Source organism: Sciurus vulgaris (assembly GCF_902686455.1).
Source record: "Sciurus vulgaris genome assembly, chromosome: 3".
In the NCBI taxonomy this organism is placed as follows: Eukaryota; Metazoa; Chordata; class Mammalia; order Rodentia; family Sciuridae; genus Sciurus; species Sciurus vulgaris.
Genome location: NC_136463.1, coordinates 20,760,936 through 20,781,180, shown reverse-complemented (window position 1 = coordinate 20,781,180; position 20,245 = coordinate 20,760,936). Strand labels below are relative to the sequence as shown.

At 49.5% G+C, this 20,245-nt stretch overlaps 3 protein-coding genes across 5 annotated transcripts; 2 read left to right on the top strand and 1 right to left on the bottom strand.

Moving 5' to 3' along the window:
* The first annotated feature begins 3,715 nt into the window (after positions 1-3,715).
* COASY (Coenzyme A synthase) lies at positions 3,716-7,797 on the top strand. Its single transcript, XM_079132820.1, has 10 exons — positions 3,716-3,854; positions 4,187-4,897; positions 5,466-5,680; positions 5,922-6,053; positions 6,190-6,379; positions 6,464-6,528; positions 6,712-6,796; positions 6,962-7,059; positions 7,166-7,312; positions 7,410-7,797. Exons 2-10 carry the CDS (start codon positions 4,198-4,200, stop codon positions 7,470-7,472), a joined length of 1,695 nt encoding a protein of 564 aa, XP_078988946.1. The 5' UTR covers positions 3,716-3,854; positions 4,187-4,197; the 3' UTR covers positions 7,473-7,797.
* A 133-nt stretch (positions 7,798-7,930) lies between these two features.
* On the top strand, positions 7,931-13,115 carry MLX (MAX dimerization protein MLX). Its single transcript, XM_079132868.1, has 8 exons — positions 7,931-8,718; positions 9,080-9,116; positions 9,585-9,674; positions 9,950-10,056; positions 10,307-10,406; positions 10,587-10,686; positions 11,193-11,394; positions 12,329-13,115. The coding sequence occupies exons 1-8, from the start codon at positions 8,677-8,679 to the stop codon at positions 12,383-12,385; spliced, it is 735 nt and encodes a 244-aa protein (XP_078988994.1). The 5' UTR covers positions 7,931-8,676; the 3' UTR covers positions 12,386-13,115.
* A 16-nt stretch (positions 13,116-13,131) lies between these two features.
* Positions 13,132-20,109, bottom strand: PSMC3IP (PSMC3 interacting protein). 3 transcript variants are annotated; one of them, XM_079132867.1, is made up of 8 exons: positions 17,416-20,109; positions 17,237-17,337; positions 17,016-17,105; positions 15,007-15,118; positions 14,354-14,499; positions 14,189-14,242; positions 13,775-13,834; positions 13,132-13,696 (listed from the first exon to the last, which is right to left on the bottom strand). In XM_079132867.1, the coding sequence occupies exons 1-8, from the start codon at positions 17,447-17,449 to the stop codon at positions 13,640-13,642; spliced, it is 654 nt and encodes a 217-aa protein (XP_078988993.1). In that variant the 5' UTR covers positions 17,450-20,109; the 3' UTR covers positions 13,132-13,639. The 3 variants fall into 3 exon arrangements, 2 of the variants coding, with proteins under 2 accessions (XP_078988993.1, XP_078988992.1); XR_013762710.1 differs by having other exon boundaries at positions 13,775-14,242; XM_079132866.1 differs by having other exon boundaries at positions 13,685-14,242.
* Positions 20,110-20,245: the final 136 nt, after the last annotated feature.

Here is a 20,245-nt window from a genome sequence, read left to right as displayed (position 1 = left end):
CTGGCGGGCAGTGGGTGAATGATCAGGACAAATCATGGAGCCCCAGTTCTACCTACATAGAAAGAGAGGTCCATCAGAGGGAGATAACCCAGGGTCACGCCTCAAATCCAGGGCACTGCCGGCATAACTAGAACTGTCTCTAGCAGCAGGAGTTATGTGGACTTGAGTTTGAGGAAATTCCGGTTGTGTCCTCCTTCATTATTCATGAGACCCCAGGCAATGCCCTTACCCTCTCTCAATCTGTTTTCTTATTTGTAAAATGAGTCCGATACCTCTCTTACGGGTTGAAGAACAAGTGAGATAATGACTGAAAAGTGCTAGTATAGAGAGTTTTGTTTGCGGAGCTGGGGATGGAACCCAGTGCTGACTTAGGCAAGCACTCTACCACTGAGCTAGACCCCCACTGAGCTAAATAAAGCAAAGCCCCACTCAATACCTCTCCTTGTTCCCCTGCTTCAAACAGAACTCCTCAGAAGAGGTTCCCACCAGCCCCAGGCTGCCTCTTCCGGGGAGGTACAGCTGGGGCGCCAGTCCTGGCTAATGTGTTCAATGGTCTATACTTCCTGATTCTGCAGAAGGGCACTGTGTGGCAGGAAACACTGACAGGAGCCAATCTCCTAACTTCTGTGAAGGTCTGATGGGGAACAAGGAGAGAACAGGTAGAAGTGAGGTTACAGGCAGGGGAAAAGGTCAGGAGTCTCCCAGAAGGGGGTGGTACTGACGCAGGGACAGGTTGGGGGGTCATGTCTTACAAGAAGTGATGGACCAGGGAAGATGGCCTGAGTCATGGAAATAGAGAGAAATCTACTGAGGTTCTTGGGTCTCTGTGTGGGACGTCAGGGGAAGGGGGCACTACATTCTGACCTGTCCTCCACAAGGGTCATCTCTGGCCCACTGGACTGCCCAGTTGCCTCTGCAACTTGGAGGAAGGGGTCTCAGCTACCTCACTCCTGCTGGTCTCCCTGCTCTGCAGGACCAGATGAATCTGCTGTCCTTAAAGCATTCAGAAAGGCCACAGGAAGGGCAGAGGGCCAAGGTGGTATGAATTTCTGAGGCATGGGACCTGCTCTTAGTGCCTGCCCCGGACCCAGGCTTCTCCTTTGCGCATCTGTGAGAGAGTGAATGAGCAAGCGTGCAGGTGGTGAGAGAGGCCAAGTGTGACCCCTTTCTATTTCATATATCCATATTCTCAATATTCTATGTTGTGGAATGATTTCAAATACCATTTATATGTTAATTATCCCCTACAACAACCAAACCCCCCTACATATCTCCAACCTCATTGTTTCCTACAAATACCTGGTTTATATCTCCAGCTGCCTACTCAGTATTACATGATGTCTAGTAAATTCAATGTGTCCATACCCCAATGATTGGGGAATACCTAATCCTCCTTCAGTCTTCCTTATTCCAGTGTGTGAGAACTCCCATTTTTCCAAATGCTCAATCCAAAAACATTGGATTATTACTTAATTTCAACCCCATCTTTTTTTTTTTTTTTTTTTTAAACACCAGGGAGTGAACCCAGGGGTGGGCCCTTACCCACTGAGCCACATCCCCAGCCCTTATTATTATTTTTTTTTTGGCAGTTCTGGGGATTGAACCCAGGATCTTGTGCTTGCAAGGCAAGCACTCTACCAACTGAGCTATCTCCCCTTATTTTTTGAGACAGGATCTGGCTAAATTGCTGAGGCTGGCTTTGAACTTGTATTTCTACTGCTTCAGCCTTCTGAGCTGCTGGGATTACAGGTCTGTGCCACCACACCCAGCTCCCCTCCTTTCAACCAGTCTATCAGCAAATACAACTCCGCTTTCTATCTTCAACCTTCAAAGCACATTGGGAAATCATCCTATTGCACATACTATCATCTCTCTCTTGCCAACTGATTTTCTTGATTTTGCTCTTGCCCTCCAACAGTAAAATTTTCAGTGTAGTCAGAATAATTCTTTTTTAAATGAAATTCTGATCATGTCTCTGTTCAAAATGTCTTCTGTTGCTTCCTATTTCAGTAAAAGCCAATGTTTACAAGACCTTCTGTGATCTGACCCCTACATTCTTTCTGACCTATCTTCTACCACTCTTCATATCTATCCACTTTGGTCCTCCTGGATCCTGCCTCAGGATCTTTGCACTTGCTGTCTCCTCTGTCTGATTTGCTTTTCCCTAATCTCTGATTTTATCTCTTCCTTCAGGTGTTTGCCATTTCCCTGGAGCACCCTATCTTAAATAGCATTCCTTTCCCTCCAGTGTGATCCCCTTTCTCTGCTTTATTTTTCTTCATAGCCCTCATCACCAGCAGATAGACTACATGTTTTTTATTGTTTAATTCACTACCCATCCCAAGACACACAAGAATCTAAATTCCAGGAGGGCGAAGACTTTGTTATTTTTGTTCACTGCTCTATTTCATGTGCTTAAAGAACCCTACCTGTACATGGGAGGTGTAAATACACATTTGCTGAAAAAAAGTAACTTTGTGTGCCAGACGAGATGGTTGAGATGTTTTGGGACATTCTCAGACAGCCTTTGCTTTTTGCTTCTTTAAATCAAGTCCTCTCTTTAAAATCCAACTTAAGATGTCTTCTGCAAGCAGCCTGGTCCCTTAATGCCTTTGTGACTTTATAACTGTGTGCTCCTTGACTACAAAGGCAGATTTGTGGAGCTGAGATATTATACACTTTTAGAGGCCTGCTTTAAGAATACAACAGAAAGGGCTGGGGTTGTAGCTCAGTGGTAGAGTGCTTGCCTAGCACCGGTGAGGCAATGAGTTCAATCCTCAGCAACACATAAAAACAAATAAATAAATAAAGGTTAAAAAGTCTTAAAGAAAAATACAACAGACAGAGACTGGGGATGTAGGTTGGTGGTGGAGTATGGGGGAGGCCATGGGTTCAATGTCAAGCACCTCTTCCTCCCGACCCCCCGCAAAAAAAAAAAAAAAAAGAAAGAAACCCACGAAAACCCTAAGTATCAAAATGAACTTTTTCAAAACCACAGCACATTTCTGGACTCTTGAGGAACGACTGCTTTCCCTTTTGAGATCTCCGTGGGCAATTTACCTGAAAAGTCTTCTAATAGCAACCCGGCTTCCAGTCCAAGACGAGACTACCAACTCCAGTCTAATCGGCCCTCATTAACTTCGCGGTACATCTTTACCACTAGGTCTCATGCCCTTGCCCACTTCCCTCTTGTTCAGAGACCCTGGCAGCTCTACTCAGCTCACACGCAGAGCTCCTTCTCTCTCCTGCAAGCAGGCGCAGTAAGGTGCGTGGTGCCGCGAGCATCCTATAGAAGCCATGAAAACCGGCCTCTATGTACCCCCGGAACATTCAGGGTCCCAATTACCTCATGTGTGAAATAGGGACTTGGGTAAAACTGTCCAGTAACCTCCCAAATGAAAATACTCGGACTGGGAGTGGAAGCACCAGGAGGGCTCTGGGAACCCTATCCTAGTGCAAGTGCAACTCTGTGACCCCTTTCTCTGTCACTGGAATTAAGGAGGAAAGCCAGTATTAGTTCTGGCTTCGCGGCTGCCTCTCGGTTAATCTAGCTGAAACCAACCTCTCCTCTCCAGACCTGAAGGGAATCCGCCAAGTGGGCTTTCAAGCTTGCCTGCCCTTCTCCGCCCAGTTCGGATGGATGTGGAGCCAAGGCTTAAACAATCTCAGCCTCCGCGTTCAGCTCCGCCTCATCAACAGGACACGCCCCACTCTACGGGAAATCTCACGAGAATTCAGTGAGATTTGAGTTCCGAAGTTGAGATATTTGGCCTCTCTCCGTTTCCGTAACTCGGAGTTGTAGCCCCCAAAGGCAGTACTTCCGGGCCGCTGTTCGGGAAGCCTCAGCGGCGGGTGTAAGTGGAACCAAAGCCCGGGGGGTTCAGTGAATAGGGAAGCAACCTAAACGTCAGCGTCCCCGTTTAGGCCCCTCCTTCGATTCCTTGAAGACCCAGTGCAGCTTACTAAGCGGACCCACGGTTCCTGGATCCCCAGCCCTATGACGCAGGGGTTCCTCTCCAGTTCCCTCTTTCCAGGATTTTGGTTTACTTCGGAGATGTGATTGTGCGATCGGCCCAGGCCCTATCCCTGCTCCACGTCCCCTTCCGGGTCCTAGGCCCAGTGCAGGTCTCAGCCTTAGTCACTGGCCCCTTAGCTACTCTCGTTTCCTCTCCCTGACTGTCCCTAGGCCTAGGCAGCATGGCTGTATTCCGGTCGGGTCTCCTGGTGCTGACGACGCCACTGGCCTCCCTGGCCCCTCGCCTGGCTCCTATCCTGACCTCAGCGGCCCGCCTGGTGAATCACACACTCTATGTACACCTGCAGCCGGGCATGAGCCTGGAGAGTCCGGCTCAGCCCCAGTCCAGCCCGGTGCAAGCCACGTTTGAGGTTCTTGATTTCATCGCGCACCTCTACGCTGGCGCCAACTGCCACAAGCACCTGGACGTCAGAGTTCTACTGACCAATATCCAAACCAAGAGCACCTTTCTCCCTCCACTGCCCAGCTCAGTCCAGAATTTGGCCCACCCGCCAGAAGTAGTGCTGACTGACTTCCAAACCCTGGATGGAAGCCAGTACAATCCCGTTAAGCAACAGCTAGAGCGTTATGCCACCAGCTGTTACAGCTGTTGTCCACAACTGTCTTCAGTGCTGCTATACCCGGATTATGGCACCGGAATGCTGCCCGTGGAGCCCTTGGATGTTCCCTTATCCTCCACCATTAGGCCAGCTTCCCCTGTGGCTAGGTCTCCAAAGCAACCTGTGCGTGGCTACCACCGTGGGGCTGTGGGTGGCACGTTTGACCGCTTGCACAATGCCCACAAGGTGTTGCTCAGTGTTGCATGCATCCTGGCCCAGGAGCAGCTTGTGGTGGGAGTAGCAGACAAAGATCTGTTAAAGAGTGAGTGAGAGCCTTGCATTAGAGTAATGGAGGACTCCCCAAATTACCTCCCCCAACCATCACCGTTAATGTCAAGATCAAGGAAGGGTAGGACTATCCATTAGTTCTCACCCTTCCCAAATGTCACAGTTGGTGCTGAGGAAGCGCTCTTAGCATGTGGTCAATCACCAGTTAGATCCCCCAAATGTGGAACTAAGGAATCTGTACTTTTAAGGTTCTCCAGATGATCAATTGTAAAGTTTGAGAGACTGGGAATAAATGGACATATGAATTGTAAGGTAGTAGTGCCACAGACAGCAAGAATGGACTCAAGGATGGTGTGGCTCTTGGAATTCTCTCACTCTGATGCCCACTAGCACTGTTAGTTCTCTGGAGTAATTTCTTGGTGGCTTGTTCCCTGGACTCATGCCCACCCTTGCGGACTAGGTGCTTGCCTGTTTCTTCCCCTTTGTGCCCCTCCCCTGTTTAATGCTTTCTTCCTGTAACCCTCCTCTGGAGATATAGTGCCTAGGGACACTCTTCTCTCTCAGTAAAAAGACCTCACTGTTTTTCTGGGCTCCTTCCCCAGGCAAGTTGCTTCCTGAGCTGCTCCAGCCTTATGCAGAACGCGTAGAACATCTGAGTGAGTTCCTGGTGGACATCAAGCCTTCCCTGACTTTTGATGTCATCCCCCTGCTGGACCCCTATGGGCCTGCTGGCTTTGACCCCTCCTTGGAGTTCCTGGTGGTCAGCGAGGAGACCTATCGTGGGGGGATGGCCGCCAACCGCTTCCGCCTTGAGAATGTAACTGCTGAGGGAAATTGGCAGAGGGTGTGGATGGGAAGAGGGGAAACCTTTATGGGGGGCTGTTGGAAGTACCATGGCCCCAGAGGAGGGAAGAGCAGGTCTGGGTGGTGGGAAGAAGCAAGGAGAAATTTGTTCCCAGCTTCCCTGCCTTGGGTAGGTAGGAAAGGATAAGGAGGCAGATTGGGGATCTGGATTCTTCCTCCTCTTACTCTTTTTCATCCTACCCCCTTTACCACAGGACTTGGAGGAGCTTGCTTTATACCAGATCCAGCTGGTGAAGGATGAAAGCCACAAGGAACACGAAGAAGAGAAAGTCAGTTCCTCCAACTTCCGCCAAAGAATGCTGGGAAAGCTGCTTCGGCCTCCAAATGTAAGCCTACCTTTCCTGTTTCACTTCTTGTGTTTGGATGTGCTGGAAATGCTGGAGAGTAGAAATTAAGGGGTTCAGCCTCAAGCATGAGCCTAAGGGCCTTAGTAACTATGGGGTTCCTTCTCATCTACCCCAGAAGAGGCCAGAGCTCCCTTCGGGTCTCTACGTGCTTGGGCTGACTGGCATCAGTGGCTCTGGGAAGAGCTCAATAGCTCAGCGACTGAAGGGCCTGGGGGCATTTGTCATCGACAGTGACCACTTGGGCCATCGGGCCTACGCCCCGAGTGGCCCTGCATACCAACCTGTGGTGGAGGCCTTTGGAACAGGTAACAACTTGGGAGGGCTATAGGTGGCTTGAGGTGAGGAGATGACTTGGTCTCTTGGCTCAGTTCTACTTCTCTGTCACCCAGATATTCTCCACAAAGATGGCATCATCAATAGGAAGGTCCTGGGCAGTCGGGTATTTGGGAACAAGGTAAACACACACCCCAGGGGGCTCCTTAGCTGCTGCTAGACTCATAGCTTCAGATCCTATGGACCTCCGTGGTCTTATCCAGAATTTGGATTTCTGCTCATTTGTTCCCAACTCCCACCTCCTGGGCTGGCTCCATCACTCAGGGAAGGTAACCTCTGCGTACTCCCTCTATCCCCTCCCCAGAAGCAGATGAAGATACTCACGGACATTATGTGGCCAGTTATTGCAAAGCTGGCCCGAGAGGAGATGGATCGAGCTGTGGCTGAGGGTGAGTGGGAGGGATGATGGGAACAGCTGAAGGGCAGAGTTGAGCAGCTTCCTCTCCTCAGAGCTTCCCTGCCCCCAGCAGAGCTATCCACTTTCCCTGGGACTTGTTTTGTGACTGATAGCAAGCATTAGGGTACTGCTGGCAGTGACTGGGGTCTCCCCACAGGAAAGGATGTGTGTGTGATTGATGCCGCCATGCTGCTTGAAGCCGGCTGGCAGAACATGGTACATGAGGTGTGGACCGTTGTCATCCCTGAGACAGAGGTATCTGGACCCCACCCTTACCCCATCCCTACTGCAGATGGTATCCTGCTCTGATCCAGCAGGCTGAGCTGGGATCCTTCCTGACAAATGCCTCGTCTGTGCCCAGGCTGTACGACGCATTGTGGAGAGGGATGGCCTAAGTGAAGCTGCCGCTCAAAGCAGGCTACAGAGCCAGATGAGTGGGCAGCAGCTTGTGGACCAGAGCCACGTGGTGCTGAGCACCTTGTGGGAGCCACATGTCACCCAACTCCAGGTTGGTGCCCAGGGAAAAAAAGGGTTGTGGGAAGGGAATGTCCAGTGTGTGTTTTCCTGACCTTGTCCTTTCTTCCAATATTCTGGACTGGCCGAAGGTGGAAAAAGCCTGGAATCTCCTGCAGAAGCGTATACCCAAAATTCATCATGCCCGTGACTGACAATGAGTTCTCCGTGGGGCCAAACTGGCCTCTGGAGTAGGTGAGGTCCAGTGGTGAGGAGGAATGGATACCTTGTGTCTCATCCTGTCTCAGGCCTAGAGGGCTTCAAGCTAAGCTGTGCAGGACACAGCTGGGCCTGGTAGACACAGGAACCCTATGCAGCATGCTGATTTTTAACCAACAGTAAGGATGTGGCTCATAGGGGAGCAGGGCCCTATAGAGTTCCATCCCCATTCTTGCCCACAAATGTCTGATGTCCACCACTGACTGGAGTCAGGGCAAATACTGGAACTTCTAACAGAATTAAAGGTAAATGTTTACAGGTGCTGCCTGTATGGTGTCTGCTTCCTGCTCCAGCGCCTCTAAAGTATCTTTGGATCCTTATGCCGTAAGTTCAGAGCCTAGACCCAAGCCAGAAGTCAGGAGTGCAGTGGTTAAGTGTATGGCCTTTGAAGCTAGCCAGACTGAAGTCATCCTTGTTCCTACCATTTACTAGCTGGGTGCTTTTGAGTTAGTGAAAGATTTTCTAGGTACTTCCATTTCCTTACTATAAAGCAGCATAACAACTAACAAACTTTTTGCAAGGGTTATTTAATTCCACAAGCGCCCTGCCAGCCACTGGGCTGAGTTTTGGAAGATCAGTGCTGGGGTGGTGGCTCTGCCTTCAGAACTTGCAGCCTGTTGGGGTCAGAAGCTGTGAAGCAGGAGAGCTCTGCCCAGTTTCTGATGTAGTAGCCAAGTCTGCAGGTGCAGGTGAATGCGCATGCGCACAGGATCTAAAACAATATTTAGACATTTTTTCCCTCTTGGAAACTGAGCTGAGGATGGAACCTATGCTCCTGCACATGGGAAGCACTGGCTCTACATCTAACTATATACACCCCCAGCCCTTCACAAAAGCCTTTTGAGGGGATCCTGTTTCATAATAGGTGCTTCACGTGACCGCCATTCTAGATCCTAAACTGCAGAAGGGCAGGGGCGGGCGAGGAGCAGGTCCCTGGGCGCCGACCAGTTGTAGGTCCAATACCACGGATAACCACCTCCAGCCAGTTTTAAAGTCTTGAGAGGCGCGTGCGCAGTACTCTTGCCTAGTCCCTGCCTCTTCGTCGTGGATTGGCCAATTCCAGTCACGTGGACGCGCCTCGCCTCTTCCTCGCAGCACAGGGCTCGCCCGCTGGCTTGTTTCCGGTTCCGTAGGTCCAAGATGACGGAGCCGGGCGCCTCTCCCGAGGACCCCTGGGTCAAGGCAAGCCCCGTGGGCGCGCGCGCCGGCTAGGGGAGGGCAGGTGGGCTCGTGCACATAGGGGGTCCGGAAGATTAGGGGTCTCCAGCGTCTCCCCTGCTCTCCGGGCCCCCGGGGCTACAAATAAGACAATTCTCACCCCGCCGGTGCCAAGGTGGGGAGATAAACGAGGCGTGTGCGCGCGAGCGCGGGGGAACGAGGGGCTGGGGACCGGAGGGTGGAGCGGGGCGGAAGGGATCACGCAGAGGGGGTCGCTCTCACTGCCTATCCCAGCTTGGCGTTCTGGGACCCTTTCGGCTGCTGGTACGTGTTTGTCGGTGTGCCGGTGTGGTCTGATGGGCTTCTCCCTTGCTTGGTGCTGCAGGTGGAGTACGCCTACAGTGACAACAGCCTGGACCCTGGTGAGTGCCTCCCCCACTGTCTTGGGCTTTGTAACGACTCTCCCGTTTCAGCTATATGAATTCTTGTGGCCTTGCTAGCCACACCTGAGCACAGTCCAGTCTCTGAGCCAAGATCCTGGCTTGATAACGTGAAAAAGGAACTGGGGAGAATGAGCAGGAAGCAACCAAGGGTGACACCTGATTCCTCTGCTCTGGACCAGGAAGTGGTGGAAATAGTGACAGCTGTTACTCCTTCTCATAATGTTCAGATGTCCTTTTGTGAGTCAGAGGGTTTGACTGCAGGCCTATGGAGCCGTGTAGATACTGGAGACAGGAGCTTTGCAGCATGGTATAGCAGGAAGTGGGTGACCCAGGATGGCTGGCTTTTGGGTTGAAGTCATTTGAGGAACCCTTGTGCCCACAGCTGTCTGTGAGGGCTGGTAATGCACTCCACCCCAGCCCTTAGTGATTGGAACCTCTTTTTTCCAGGGCTTTTTGTAGAAAACACCCGTAAGGGAAGTGTAGTGTCCAGAGCTAATAGCATCGGTTCCACCAGTGCCTCTTCTGTCCCCAACACAGGTAGGCAGCAACACCCTCCTGCCCACCTGGGGGGATTCAGTTATGCCACCATTTTAGTATCTTTCCTAGACAGGGAAGCTCCAGATGACCACATTGGGTGCTGGAGCCTGAGTGTCAGACACAGGGTGTGTCTTTCACCTCATCCAGGATATTAGGGTCTTTACCCACCTGCTATCTCTGGGCACCCGGTTTTTCTTCCCATCAGGGAAAGGTGGGTTAGCTGGGTCCCACTGAGCCCTAAGGTGACCTCTCCCTGCCCCCAACTCTGAGCTTAGATGATGAGGACAGTGATTACCACCAGGAGTCCTACAAGGAATCCTACAAAGACCGCCGGCGGCGAGCACACACCCAGTCGGAGCAGAAGAGGAGGGACGCCATCAAGGTGATTGGGGAGGCCTGTGCCTTAGCCTGCAAGGGATGGCTCTGTGTATTTTAGATTTACTCTGCCCTGACCTCCTCAGACAACTCCACACAGCCTTAAGGGCAGCTGATCTAGTCCCTGAGCATGAACATCTTTTTTCCAGTCCCCCACCTTCGAGTTGTTAGAATGGTACTGGTGTCATGGAAGCTTTGTGCCATCTTAATTTAATCCCTCGGGGTTAAGGATCCTGTTTCTCCTCCTGTTTCCACAGAGAGGCTATGATGATCTTCAGACCATCGTCCCCACCTGCCAGCAGCAGGATTTCTCCATTGGCTCCCAAAAGCTCAGCAAAGCCATCGTTCTACAGAAGAGTATGGACAGGGAGAGCATTGAGGGGTGGAGCCAACGGGGCTGTAAAGAGGCCAGCACCACATACCCACTCTTGGCCTGGCCCTGGTGTGGGGCAGTAATGGGATAGTTGGGGTGTGGAGGAAGGGGAAACAAAATCAGCTTTCTCCTCTTGGTTGAGACTTCCTCTGCTCCCACCCCAGCCATCGACTACATCCAGTTTTTGCATAAGGAGAAGAAAAAGCAGGAAGAGGAGGTGTCTACACTACGCAAGGATGTCACAGCCCTAAAGATAATGAAAGTGTAAGAGGGGCGCTGAACTGGGGAAATTAGCTTCTGAGGGGACTGAGGCTGACTTCAGTGCACACCTTTGCCTTGTCCAAAGGCTACACCAGGTAATACATATAGATAATATTCTCACTCCCTGAGCCAGCCACTGTGAAGCAGGACTCTGTCCCAGACAGCACCTTATGTGTGACACTCAGAAAATGGCTGTCAGATTAGTGAAGGACAGCTGGATACTCACCATTTCCTTGTTTTTGTTTTGTTTTGTTTTGTTTTTTTTTGCGGTGCTGGGGATCAAACCTAGGGCCTTAGTGCTTGCAAGGAAAGCACTCTACCAACTGAGCTATCTCCCCAGCCCCCCAATTCTCACCATTTCTAACCTAGAAGTAGTATATAGGTGATACTGAGTACATCCCCAAAGCTCCCAGGAAGGGATGCGGGGTGGCCAGGCGCAGAGGGTAACCTCATTTTTCCTAGACTGGCAGAGCTGCTGTAGCACCTCATCTATGCCTACTTCCTTTCAGGAACTATGAGCAGATTGTGAAGGCACATCAGGACAACCCCCACGAGGGGGAGGACCAGGTGTCTGACGAGGTCAAGTTCAACGTGTTTCAAGGTGTCATGGACTCCCTGTTTGAGTCCTTCAATGCCTCCATCTCTGTGGCCAGTTTCCAAGAGCTGTCAGCCTGTGTTTTCAGCTGGATTGAGGAGCACTGTAAGCCTCAGGTATGGGGCAGAAATGAGCTGGGGTTCTCCAGCTACCCGTAGGTATAGTGAACAAAGCCACTTTTTGTTCAGAAAAGTAGGATAGCCTCAGTGTCTTGAGAGTGTATCTTCAACTTCCAGTATTCTGTTTCGTTCTTCCATGCTTCCAGCTGACGTTTTCACGTTAAGGTCTCATTTGGCAAGTATGGTGTGAGCGCTCAGTGCCAGGGCCCTCTTGTGGCTTTTGTTTAACCCATGTTACGCTATTGCTGCCTCATTTGCCACTCGTTGGCTGCCTTGTGTGGAAGCCCTGTGATCACCTGCAGCAGTTACTTGCATTTTTTGGAAATATGCAGATTTCAGGCCCTCACTCCCAGGCCCACTAAAATAGTTGCCCTAAGAGCTTTTTATTGTTTAAGAGAGAGATGGTACTAATGGTCTTCTGAAGTCTGGGTGTTTTTCTCAGGCTTGAACTTGTATCTGAGAATCATGTAATCATGTTTCCCAACATTATAATTGTATTTGCTTTATCATATGTCTGTCTCTTCATGCAGTTTTTTTTGTTTTGTTTTGTTTTGTTTTTAGTGCTGGGGATTAAACCCAGAGCCCTGTGCTTACAAGGCTAGCACTCTAGCACTGAGCTATATCCCCAGCTCTCCATGCAGTTTTGATGTTTTTTGCCATGCTGGGGATGGAACCCCCTAGGCAAGTGCTCTGTCATTGAGCTATACTCCTACCCTTTTGATGCACTTTTTTTTTTTTAAGTTGTAGATGGATACAGTACTTTTTAAATTTTTTATGTGGTGCTGAGGATCGAACCCAGTGCCTCACACATGCTAGGCAAGTACTCTTGTCACTAAGCCACAACCCCAGCCCTTGATGCACTTTTCTTAAAGAGCAGGTCAAAAGATGGCTCTGTGCCTTTCTGAGCTTTGTCTTCTACTGACCCCACCAGACCCTGCGGGAGATCGTGATTGGCGTCCTGCATCAACTGAAAAATCAACTTTACTGATGGCTCTTGGAAGTCTGCAGAATGGCCAGCAAGAGGTTTTTGAGTCCTGTTTGGCCATGGAACTGCTGGGCCTGAGATTGGACTGTGACACCTCACACTGGTCAGCTGGTTCCTACATGGTGTTTGGTCTTTTCAGCTCCACTTCATCTTTAGTGGAGCTGGGGTGTTTGTTTTGTGAAAGCTTCTGATTAATTTATTATACTGACCTTTATAAAGTCAAACCTACCCAGTCCCCCCCCCACCCATAAGTCCTCAGGATAGGAGTCTGTTCTGGGTACCCCAAAGAGCTCCTGTCCTCTCAGCTCTTTCTCTAAGCCTCAGATTTCTGTTCATGATGTGTGTATATGGAAACTGCCTGTTTTGGTTTCTTGGGCAACAGGTGACTCGAGTTTGGACATCTTGGAAGTAGTGGGATGGGAAAAAAGGAGTGAGAGGAAATAGTCCCACAGCCATGAAGGTTGAAAAGCCTAGACTAGGGCTGCCTTGTTAGTCCAGAGTGAGACAGGCTTTCTGGCCAGCTGAAGGTAGGACTACCTGGTTCCTACCTTTGCCTTATGTTCCATCACCTCCTTCCTATCCAGTCCTGCCCTCTGTTCCCCAATAGTGCTGGCACAGCAAAGGCAGGTGAGACACAGCACTACATATTTGAAAATCTTTATTTTTCTAAACATCAACAATGCAATTTTGCTAAAGTTACAATTTTTGGAAAATTATCTGGGTCTCAAAACCACCTCAGCCTTTCTGCCCAGTCTGTCTGCACTTCTCCCAGGACTTAAGGAGTGGGATGAAAGGGTACAGGAAATAATCAAAATGTATCCTGGGATGAAAGTCCTGGATAATGTGTCAGGCTCCTCAAATACTGAGGTATAGCAGCCTGTCTCTATCTTGTCTCCCAGGCTCCCTGCTGCTTTTTTCAGATTTGATATCTGGGAGGTCTGAATATCCAGAAGAAATTAAATATTTTTATATCAAATTATATCCCAATAAATACTGTAAAATGCTTTCTTTTAGCTTCGTTCTAAGTGCATGTTAAGCTCGAGCTGTTGTAATGTGGAAAATGAAATGGGTGTGACCATCCTTTCCTGGCCACAAATCGTCCCTCCTTCTACCCAATACTCGGGGCTAGTGCCTCTCTCCTCACTGCTCTGCTTCAAAGTGAAGAGCAGCAGGAACAACAACAAAAAGCCATTCTAAACAAGGTGGCCAGTCCTGGGCAGCTCTGTGTTCCCTCCCCCAGTTTTCACAGAGGGTCCCTCAGGGATCTGGGAGTGTGACTTTATAGTCTTCATCTGTTTCTATCCCAACTTCCTCCTGTAGGGCAGAGACACAAGTGAATGAGACACCCCTGGGTGAAGGCCCCAGGGGAGGAAGGGAGAGAAGTCCACTTACATAGAACTGCTTCTTGCTCTTGGGGTAGCCTTCAAGGATTGCATCAGATAGCTCTGTTGCCTGATGAAACAAAATCACTCCTTTTTATTTTTTGGGGGGAGGTATTACCCAGGATTGAACCCAGGGGCACTCAACCACTAAGCCACATTCCCAGCCCTATTCTGTATTTTATTTAGAGACAGGGCTCACTGAGTTGCTTAAGCACCTCGTTTTTGCTGAAGCTGGCTTTGAACTCGCCTCAACCTCCTGAGCCACTGGGATTACAGGTGTGTGCCACTGTGCCCAGAAAAACCACCCCTTTTTAGATGGGCAACACTGGGTACTACCTGTCAGATCTTGACATTGGGCAGCAGTTTTTCTGGCTGCCATTTTAAAAGCACTCCAGAGCCTCCCTTGGAGCTCCCACTCACGTACCATCCTCTTCCGCGTTCTCCACTCTTTACAGAATTTCTGCCTCTCTCTGTATACCTAGAAGGAAAAACAGGTCTCTCTAAATCCCTCAGGCTCACAGTTGCCTACTGAGGATCAACTCTCATCTTCACTCTTGCACAGGCAACTCTAGCCTTTCGCCCAGCTCACCTGCTCCTTCTCCTCTGGAGTCACATGGTTGGTGGCTGCTTTGATGTTCTTCAATTTCTCTAGGTAGCCAGCACATTCCTGTTTTAATTCCTGGATCTCTCTCTGCATCTCCGAAGTGGTAAGGGCACTAGTTAACTCCTTCAGCTCTGAAAACCATATCCACCTGGGGTCATTTGCCACCCCTGAGAGAGAGATTCTGTCTTTCCCCATCAGTGGATACTCCTTGAGGTAGGAATTTGAATTCTATCTTGTTCTGATATATATCCAGAATAGGACCCCACATTCTGGAAAAGCTCAGGAAAATAACGCTTGCGGAATTACCAGTTCATTCTATTTTTCTTTGCTCTTCAATCTACAAGTAGTGGTGGGCTATGAGGTTGAGCAGACTAATGTGTAGCCAGTTAAAGCAGGAATAGAGGAAAAACACGAGGGCAGTGTGCTGAAGTTCATGGCAGAGAAAGCAAATGCATGTCTTGCCCATTTGTACAGAAAAGCCATTAGTTATTCTACATTTCTTTTAATGTAATACCTGAGGCAGCCCAGCAAAGAGGTCTTCTCTGCAATGACACACTGTAGTCAATGAACTTAGCAGTTCCTGACCTCCACACTGAACCTGACCCTATGGGCACCTTGCAAGGGCTCCCCAGTCCTACCAGCCTCCATGTGGCGGCAACTCTGCTGCAAGCTCTGCACCTTGGCAGTGAGGGCCACAATTTTGGCATCCAGGCCGTGGAGATCAGCGTCACTCACCATGTCAAACTGGTTCTGCCAGGGACAGTATGAAAAGTACAAGTGAATTAATATGAGGCACAAAAGGGAACAAACATCTGGGAAGGCAATAAGAAATCATTCCCTTGAATACTGGTTCCAATGAAAAAGTATAAAGTTGAAACCTAGTGCCTAACCTCAAGAGCTTCACTGGGCTAAAGGAGTAAAGAAACATTCTTACCAAGGTGGGGACACCTAGCTCATGAGTATCAGCAATAGGAAGACTCGAATGGGGTTGGGGATATAGCCCAGTGGCAAAGTGCTTCCCTAGCACCACAAGGCCCTGGGTTCCATTCTTGCCTAGGGGAGTAGGGAGAGTTGGGGGGAAACCCAAAGAATCTTACAAGTGAAGAGGATTTAGATAATGGGCTCTAGTGGAAGTCTAAGGAGCCCTTCTCATGAGAGGCTGCTAGAAAGGACTACTGGGGGTTGGGGGTGTAGCTCAGTTGGTGGAGCACTTGCCCAGCAGAGTGAGGCCCTGTGTTGAATCCTCAGCACCACAAAAAACAAAAACAACTATTGCAGATCAGTGAGATTCACAACACCTGGGGATAGGAAGCAGTTTAGAAAGGATGGGAATGCCAGCTTGGGCAGTTTAGACTTTATCAGTAAGCAAGGGAAATGTTTACAGCAGGGACCTGCAAACAGCACAAACTAAATTCTGCATGTTTTTGAAAAAAGACCATAAGGTCTGCAAAGTCTGAAAATACTGTGAGGCCCTTTGCAGAAGTTTTCCAACCCCTTCTTTAGGGAATTCTCAATAGGGTAGTAATCTGTTACAGGAAAATTAGCCTTGAAGGTACTTTAGTTCAGTTAAACGAGTAATGTCTTCTAGATGTTAGATAATGTGGAGTACCGAGTCAACAAAGATGAATGAAAAAAGGGGTCTGCCCAGAGGAGCTTCAGTGAGGAGGACAAGTAAAAAGAAAATCATAATACAGCATGACTCAAAAGACGTAAGACCCTCGAAAAGGAGGAGTTGGCTCACAGCATTCAGAGGTTTCTGAAGAAGGTGAAGACTGAGTAAAATCTCAAAAGACTGAATAAGAGTGAACTGAGTAGAGGCAGGAGGAAGACAAGCAAAGGCCAGAAGAATAAAACCTATCTGAACTGTCTAGTATTGATGGGTGGAGAATAAGGGCCGGTGAAGCCAGAGGCTGCTGCAGCAAGCCTCCAGGTGCCTTTTACCTGTTCTATGGAGTACTCAAAAACCACTGAAGAGTTTTAAGTAGCAGACAGTGATTGACCAGATTTGCATTTAGATAGATCATTCTGACTGCAGTGTTCATGTTCAAGGAGGTGAGATCTGTTAGGGGTACATCAGTAGACAACAGGGCTTGGACTAGAGCAGTGATAGCAGATGGAAAGGAGTGGATTCAAGGAGGAAAAATTCAGCTCTACTTGACTGACCAGACACAAGATGGAAAAATTCAGGAATTATTCTCAAGTCTCTGGTTTGGGTGAAAAGTGATTCCATTAAGTGGGGAAGAATGCTAGAGAGGAGCCAGTTAGGGAGGCATTCTTTTGCAATACTGATTCTGATACTTAAGTCAGAGACATCTAGGTGGAAGTCTAGGCTGGAGAATACAAATCCAATTTGGGGAAACAAATTCATCTGGCAGAGTGATGCTAGTCTAGGTGACATGAAATAAGCTTCCAAGCAGAAATAGTTTTGGTAGCAACAATTCAGGATCTTCTGTCATCCATCACATTTCAACTCTGGAGACCTCAGGAAGTTTAGATATTGAAAAGGAGTATGCACCTTGATTTAAGGATGTCGAGACCCTTTTAATGGCCCAAGATAGGTTAGTTTTGTGGGGTGCCAAAGAGTTGATACTAGGTGATTCAGTGTTGGGTTCTGACATAGGTGATAATGTGCGCAGGCTCTCCTCACCTGATCCGCAAAATAGATCTTCTGCTTGCCGTACATTTTCTCTTTGATCTTGCCTTGTTGGGCCAGATGGTCCAGCGCCTTCACCACCGCCTGGCAGAAGGGAGGGGAGGGCAGGGAAGAGATTTCGGGCACTGATGGAAAAGGGCGGAAGGCCCGGGGGGGTCAGGAGCCCAGCTTGATTATAGGGGTACCGCGGGGAGGGAATCCTCAAAGGTCCTCACCGCCTTGCCCAGACCGTGTTCCCTCTGCAGGTTCCCGAATACGTCCTGGGCGCTATAGGGCCGATTCTGTTCCTGCAGGTACTTCAGGAGGATGCCGGGGGCTGCGGAGAGAGACGAAACGGTGTCACTATGTCGGTCTCTCCCGCTCCCCTCCAGAATCGCGCCCGCGCCTCCGTTACCTCCCGCCGCAGCTTCCGCCCGGCCTTTACTCATGGCCTTTCCCGCCGCCAAATTCAGAATGCGGATGTCGTGGTTGCTGGGGGCAACTGCTCCTTCCGGCAACGGGAGTGGGGGTGGGGCTCAAGCAGTGATTGGCTGAAAGGGAAGGCTTCCCGCGGAACTCCACGGCCCTGCCGGGACACCGTAGTTCAGTTTAGCCCCGAGCTTGCGCACCAAGGCTTGACCCTTCCATGACCCGGGCGTGTGTGGAGGCTGCGACAGGCGTCCCCGACCCCGGAACGAAGGCTGTAATAAGCAACGCCTTCAAGTTTTAAGACCCAATTCTAGCCGCCCCTGAGCACTTGCGACCTGGAGATCTTCCTGTTCCCAGAGTTGAAACGGGAAGGATTTCCAGGGATGAACTCCCCGCCCTTGGCAAGGAGCTAGCTCAAGGTCACACACAGGGCTAATTGCCTTCAAGAACATGTCCCGATCCCACGGTCCAGTGCCCTTTCGGCAGTCTTAGCCCTTGTACAACGAGACCAATAGGTACTTGGAGGACGGTTCTGAATACCACACTAGCTTTATTTGCCCGTTACCGAGCTTCGCACACAGGGGGCGCTCTACACCTGCTATGGTTTGAGCACCGAGGAAAGGCAGGGTTGGGGGCCCAGGTGGGGTAGTCTTAAGCCACAAAGCTTGTAGAAAAGTGTTAGCCCAGGCTGTCTCACAGCAACACCTGGTAGGTGCTTTCCACTCCCAACCACGACAGCCTGAAATAAGTCTTTCTAGTTTCTGAGGTCAGTCGAAGCCCAAAGAACAGCTGTCCTTGCAGCTCCAGGATTCTAAAGGCACACGATACTACTTTTCAAAGTCTTCAGCTACCCAAAACCTTATTAGCTTTTATTTAAAACGTGTGCTTATCTCTGTATGTTTAGGGGACAAAAATTAAGTATTAGAAATAATGGAACTGCTGATTGAATACCAGCCAAGAAGCCAGTTATACTCATGTCTGGGCCCTCTACCAGGAGAGGAAGTGGCCTTGTTCTGTGGTGATAGTTCTGGCCATCACAAAGGAAAAATAAGGATGGGTGGGTGGGTTCCTCACACCTGGGCTTCCTCTTTGGAGGCTGTCATCTCAAATTAATCAAAACTCAGACTGGCAAGAGTAGACCTATCAAGGAAGGACACCATTCAATATCAGATTGTTCTCATACAAGATTTATTCCCCAGCACCCACCCACCCCCAATTCACAGTGGAGGATTAAGGAGATTCAGAGCAGGATCCCCCAGTAAAAGACCTTCCAAATGTTTTGCTCTTCTTCCTTCCCTCCCTCTTGCCAACTCCCAAGGCCTGAAGCTACACACATTCATGCAAACACACAAAATCCCACTCCTTTCCTACACCTCCCATTTTTTCCACATCAGAGCTCACCTGTAAAACATCTGGACTCTGAAAAGAGAGATGTCATCCAAATTGTTTGAGAACCTTAAGTGAGGAGATGCCATTACCCCTAACCTTCACACATAAGTGACTATGACACAGGCACCTAGCTCTTCCCCTTTTTACACTGTTAACTATTTTCACTCCCTGGCCTCTGTACTTTGTCCATCAACCAAGAGCAAACATGTTAGTACACCCCCACCTGCAGCATGTGAAAATGGGCTCTGTTCAACATCCTCACCCAAGAATGGGGGTGTCGGGGGAGTGGTCCCTGAGGATTGGCAAAGGATTAATACAAGAGGGAAAGAGGATAGAAGAGTTTGGCTTGAGCTCTGATTAGGGAGGCAGAGAGGGAGTAGGCTGGCACAGGTTTAGAACCAATTATTTTTGGGTTTTTGTCTCACATTTTACTAGGGGTTGTAGAACACATACCCTTAGAGGGGTGTCTGCTGCACAGACATAATTCTTGCTAACTGGGCTCATCCTTAAAGGAAGCCCTGCCGAGTTGGGAAGCAACTGAAAATAAAAGCAGTAAGGGAGCTGGTGCAAGAGCTGGTGGCTCCTAGGATGAATGCCACAGAGCCATTTGTAAAGTGCTACTTTGCCATCCTCCATGGAATTATTGCTTCTCCAGAGGAGGAGCAGAGGAAGGAACAGAACATAGAAATGGGTATGGTATTGCTTTGCTCACTGCTCAGACTGTTGGTCAAATAGAGCCAGGGGTTAGCAGCACCAAAGACACCACACAGCTTCAGAAGATTCAGTGAGACCTCAAGACACAGAGGCACTCACTAACCCTCTCAGCCAGCTGACCCCTATTGGCCCAAGGTAATGTAGAAGACTCCCATCCCTACATTATGTTCACATTTCTTAAATTTCACAAGCATTATTTTGGAATACTGGAGTCAGCCCTCAAGAAATGAGGACAAGCTAAAAGGAGAGGGAGCAGGCCTGCTTTGCAGAACCAAAGAACAAGTGTGCTTTGAAAAAACAAATCAAAGCATGGTCTAACAGAAGATGACAACTTAACTCTTCCAGCTGCTGCCTGACTTTTGGGGGCTTTAGGGAGGCGAGGGAAGGAAAGAAGGGGACTCTTCTATCACTGAGGGCCCCTGAGCACCCAGACCTAAAAGCAAACAGCAGCACGTCTCAAAGAGGAATCAATATCCCTGACTACTTTGTTCCCCAAAGTACCATCCTGATGGACAGAACCCTCCTTTGGGAGAGCACACTCCTAGTTCAATGCCTAAGCACAGAAATGGATGTCTTGTTGGCAGTAGGGGAATGAGTATCCTCTCTAAACAGGCCTTTGAGCATCAGTCAGGCCACCCAGCATACAAATATAATTCCGGAGATGGGACCTGGGTTCTTCCCCTGCCCCATCACCCTAAGTAGGATGGAGAGGA

What these genes read in the sequence shown, in the direction of transcription:
- PSMC3IP (XM_079132866.1), bottom strand. Translation starts at nt 17,449, where the DNA reads ATGAGTAAAGGCCGGGCGGAAGCTGCGGCGGGAG. An exon ending in AACACGGTCTGGGCAAGGCG is followed by an intron (nt 17,106 to 17,236) that starts GTGAGGACCTTT and finishes CCCTTCTGCCAG; the next exon opens with GCGGTGGTGAAGGCGCTGGA. An exon ending in TTGCCGCCACATGGAGGCTG is followed by an intron (nt 14,500 to 15,006) that starts GTAGGACTGGGG and finishes TATGGTTTTCAG; the next exon opens with AGCTGAAGGAGTTAACTAGT.
- COASY (XM_079132820.1), top strand. Translation starts at nt 4,198, where the DNA reads ATGGCTGTATTCCGGTCGGGTCTCCTGGTGCTGACGACGCCACTGGCC. An exon ending in AGCTGCTTCGGCCTCCAAAT is followed by an intron (nt 6,054 to 6,189) that starts GTAAGCCTACCT and finishes CATCTACCCCAG; the next exon opens with AAGAGGCCAGAGCTCCCTTC. An exon ending in GGTGGAGGCCTTTGGAACAG is followed by an intron (nt 6,380 to 6,463) that starts GTAACAACTTGG and finishes TCTGTCACCCAG; the next exon opens with ATATTCTCCACAAAGATGGC.
- MLX (XM_079132868.1), top strand. Translation starts at nt 8,677, where the DNA reads ATGACGGAGCCGGGCGCCTCTCCCGAGGACCCCTGGGTCAAG. An exon ending in CCGAGGACCCCTGGGTCAAG is followed by an intron (nt 8,719 to 9,079) that starts GCAAGCCCCGTG and finishes TTGGTGCTGCAG; the next exon opens with GTGGAGTACGCCTACAGTGA. An exon ending in AGCCATCGTTCTACAGAAGA is followed by an intron (nt 10,407 to 10,586) that starts GTATGGACAGGG and finishes CTCCCACCCCAG; the next exon opens with CCATCGACTACATCCAGTTT.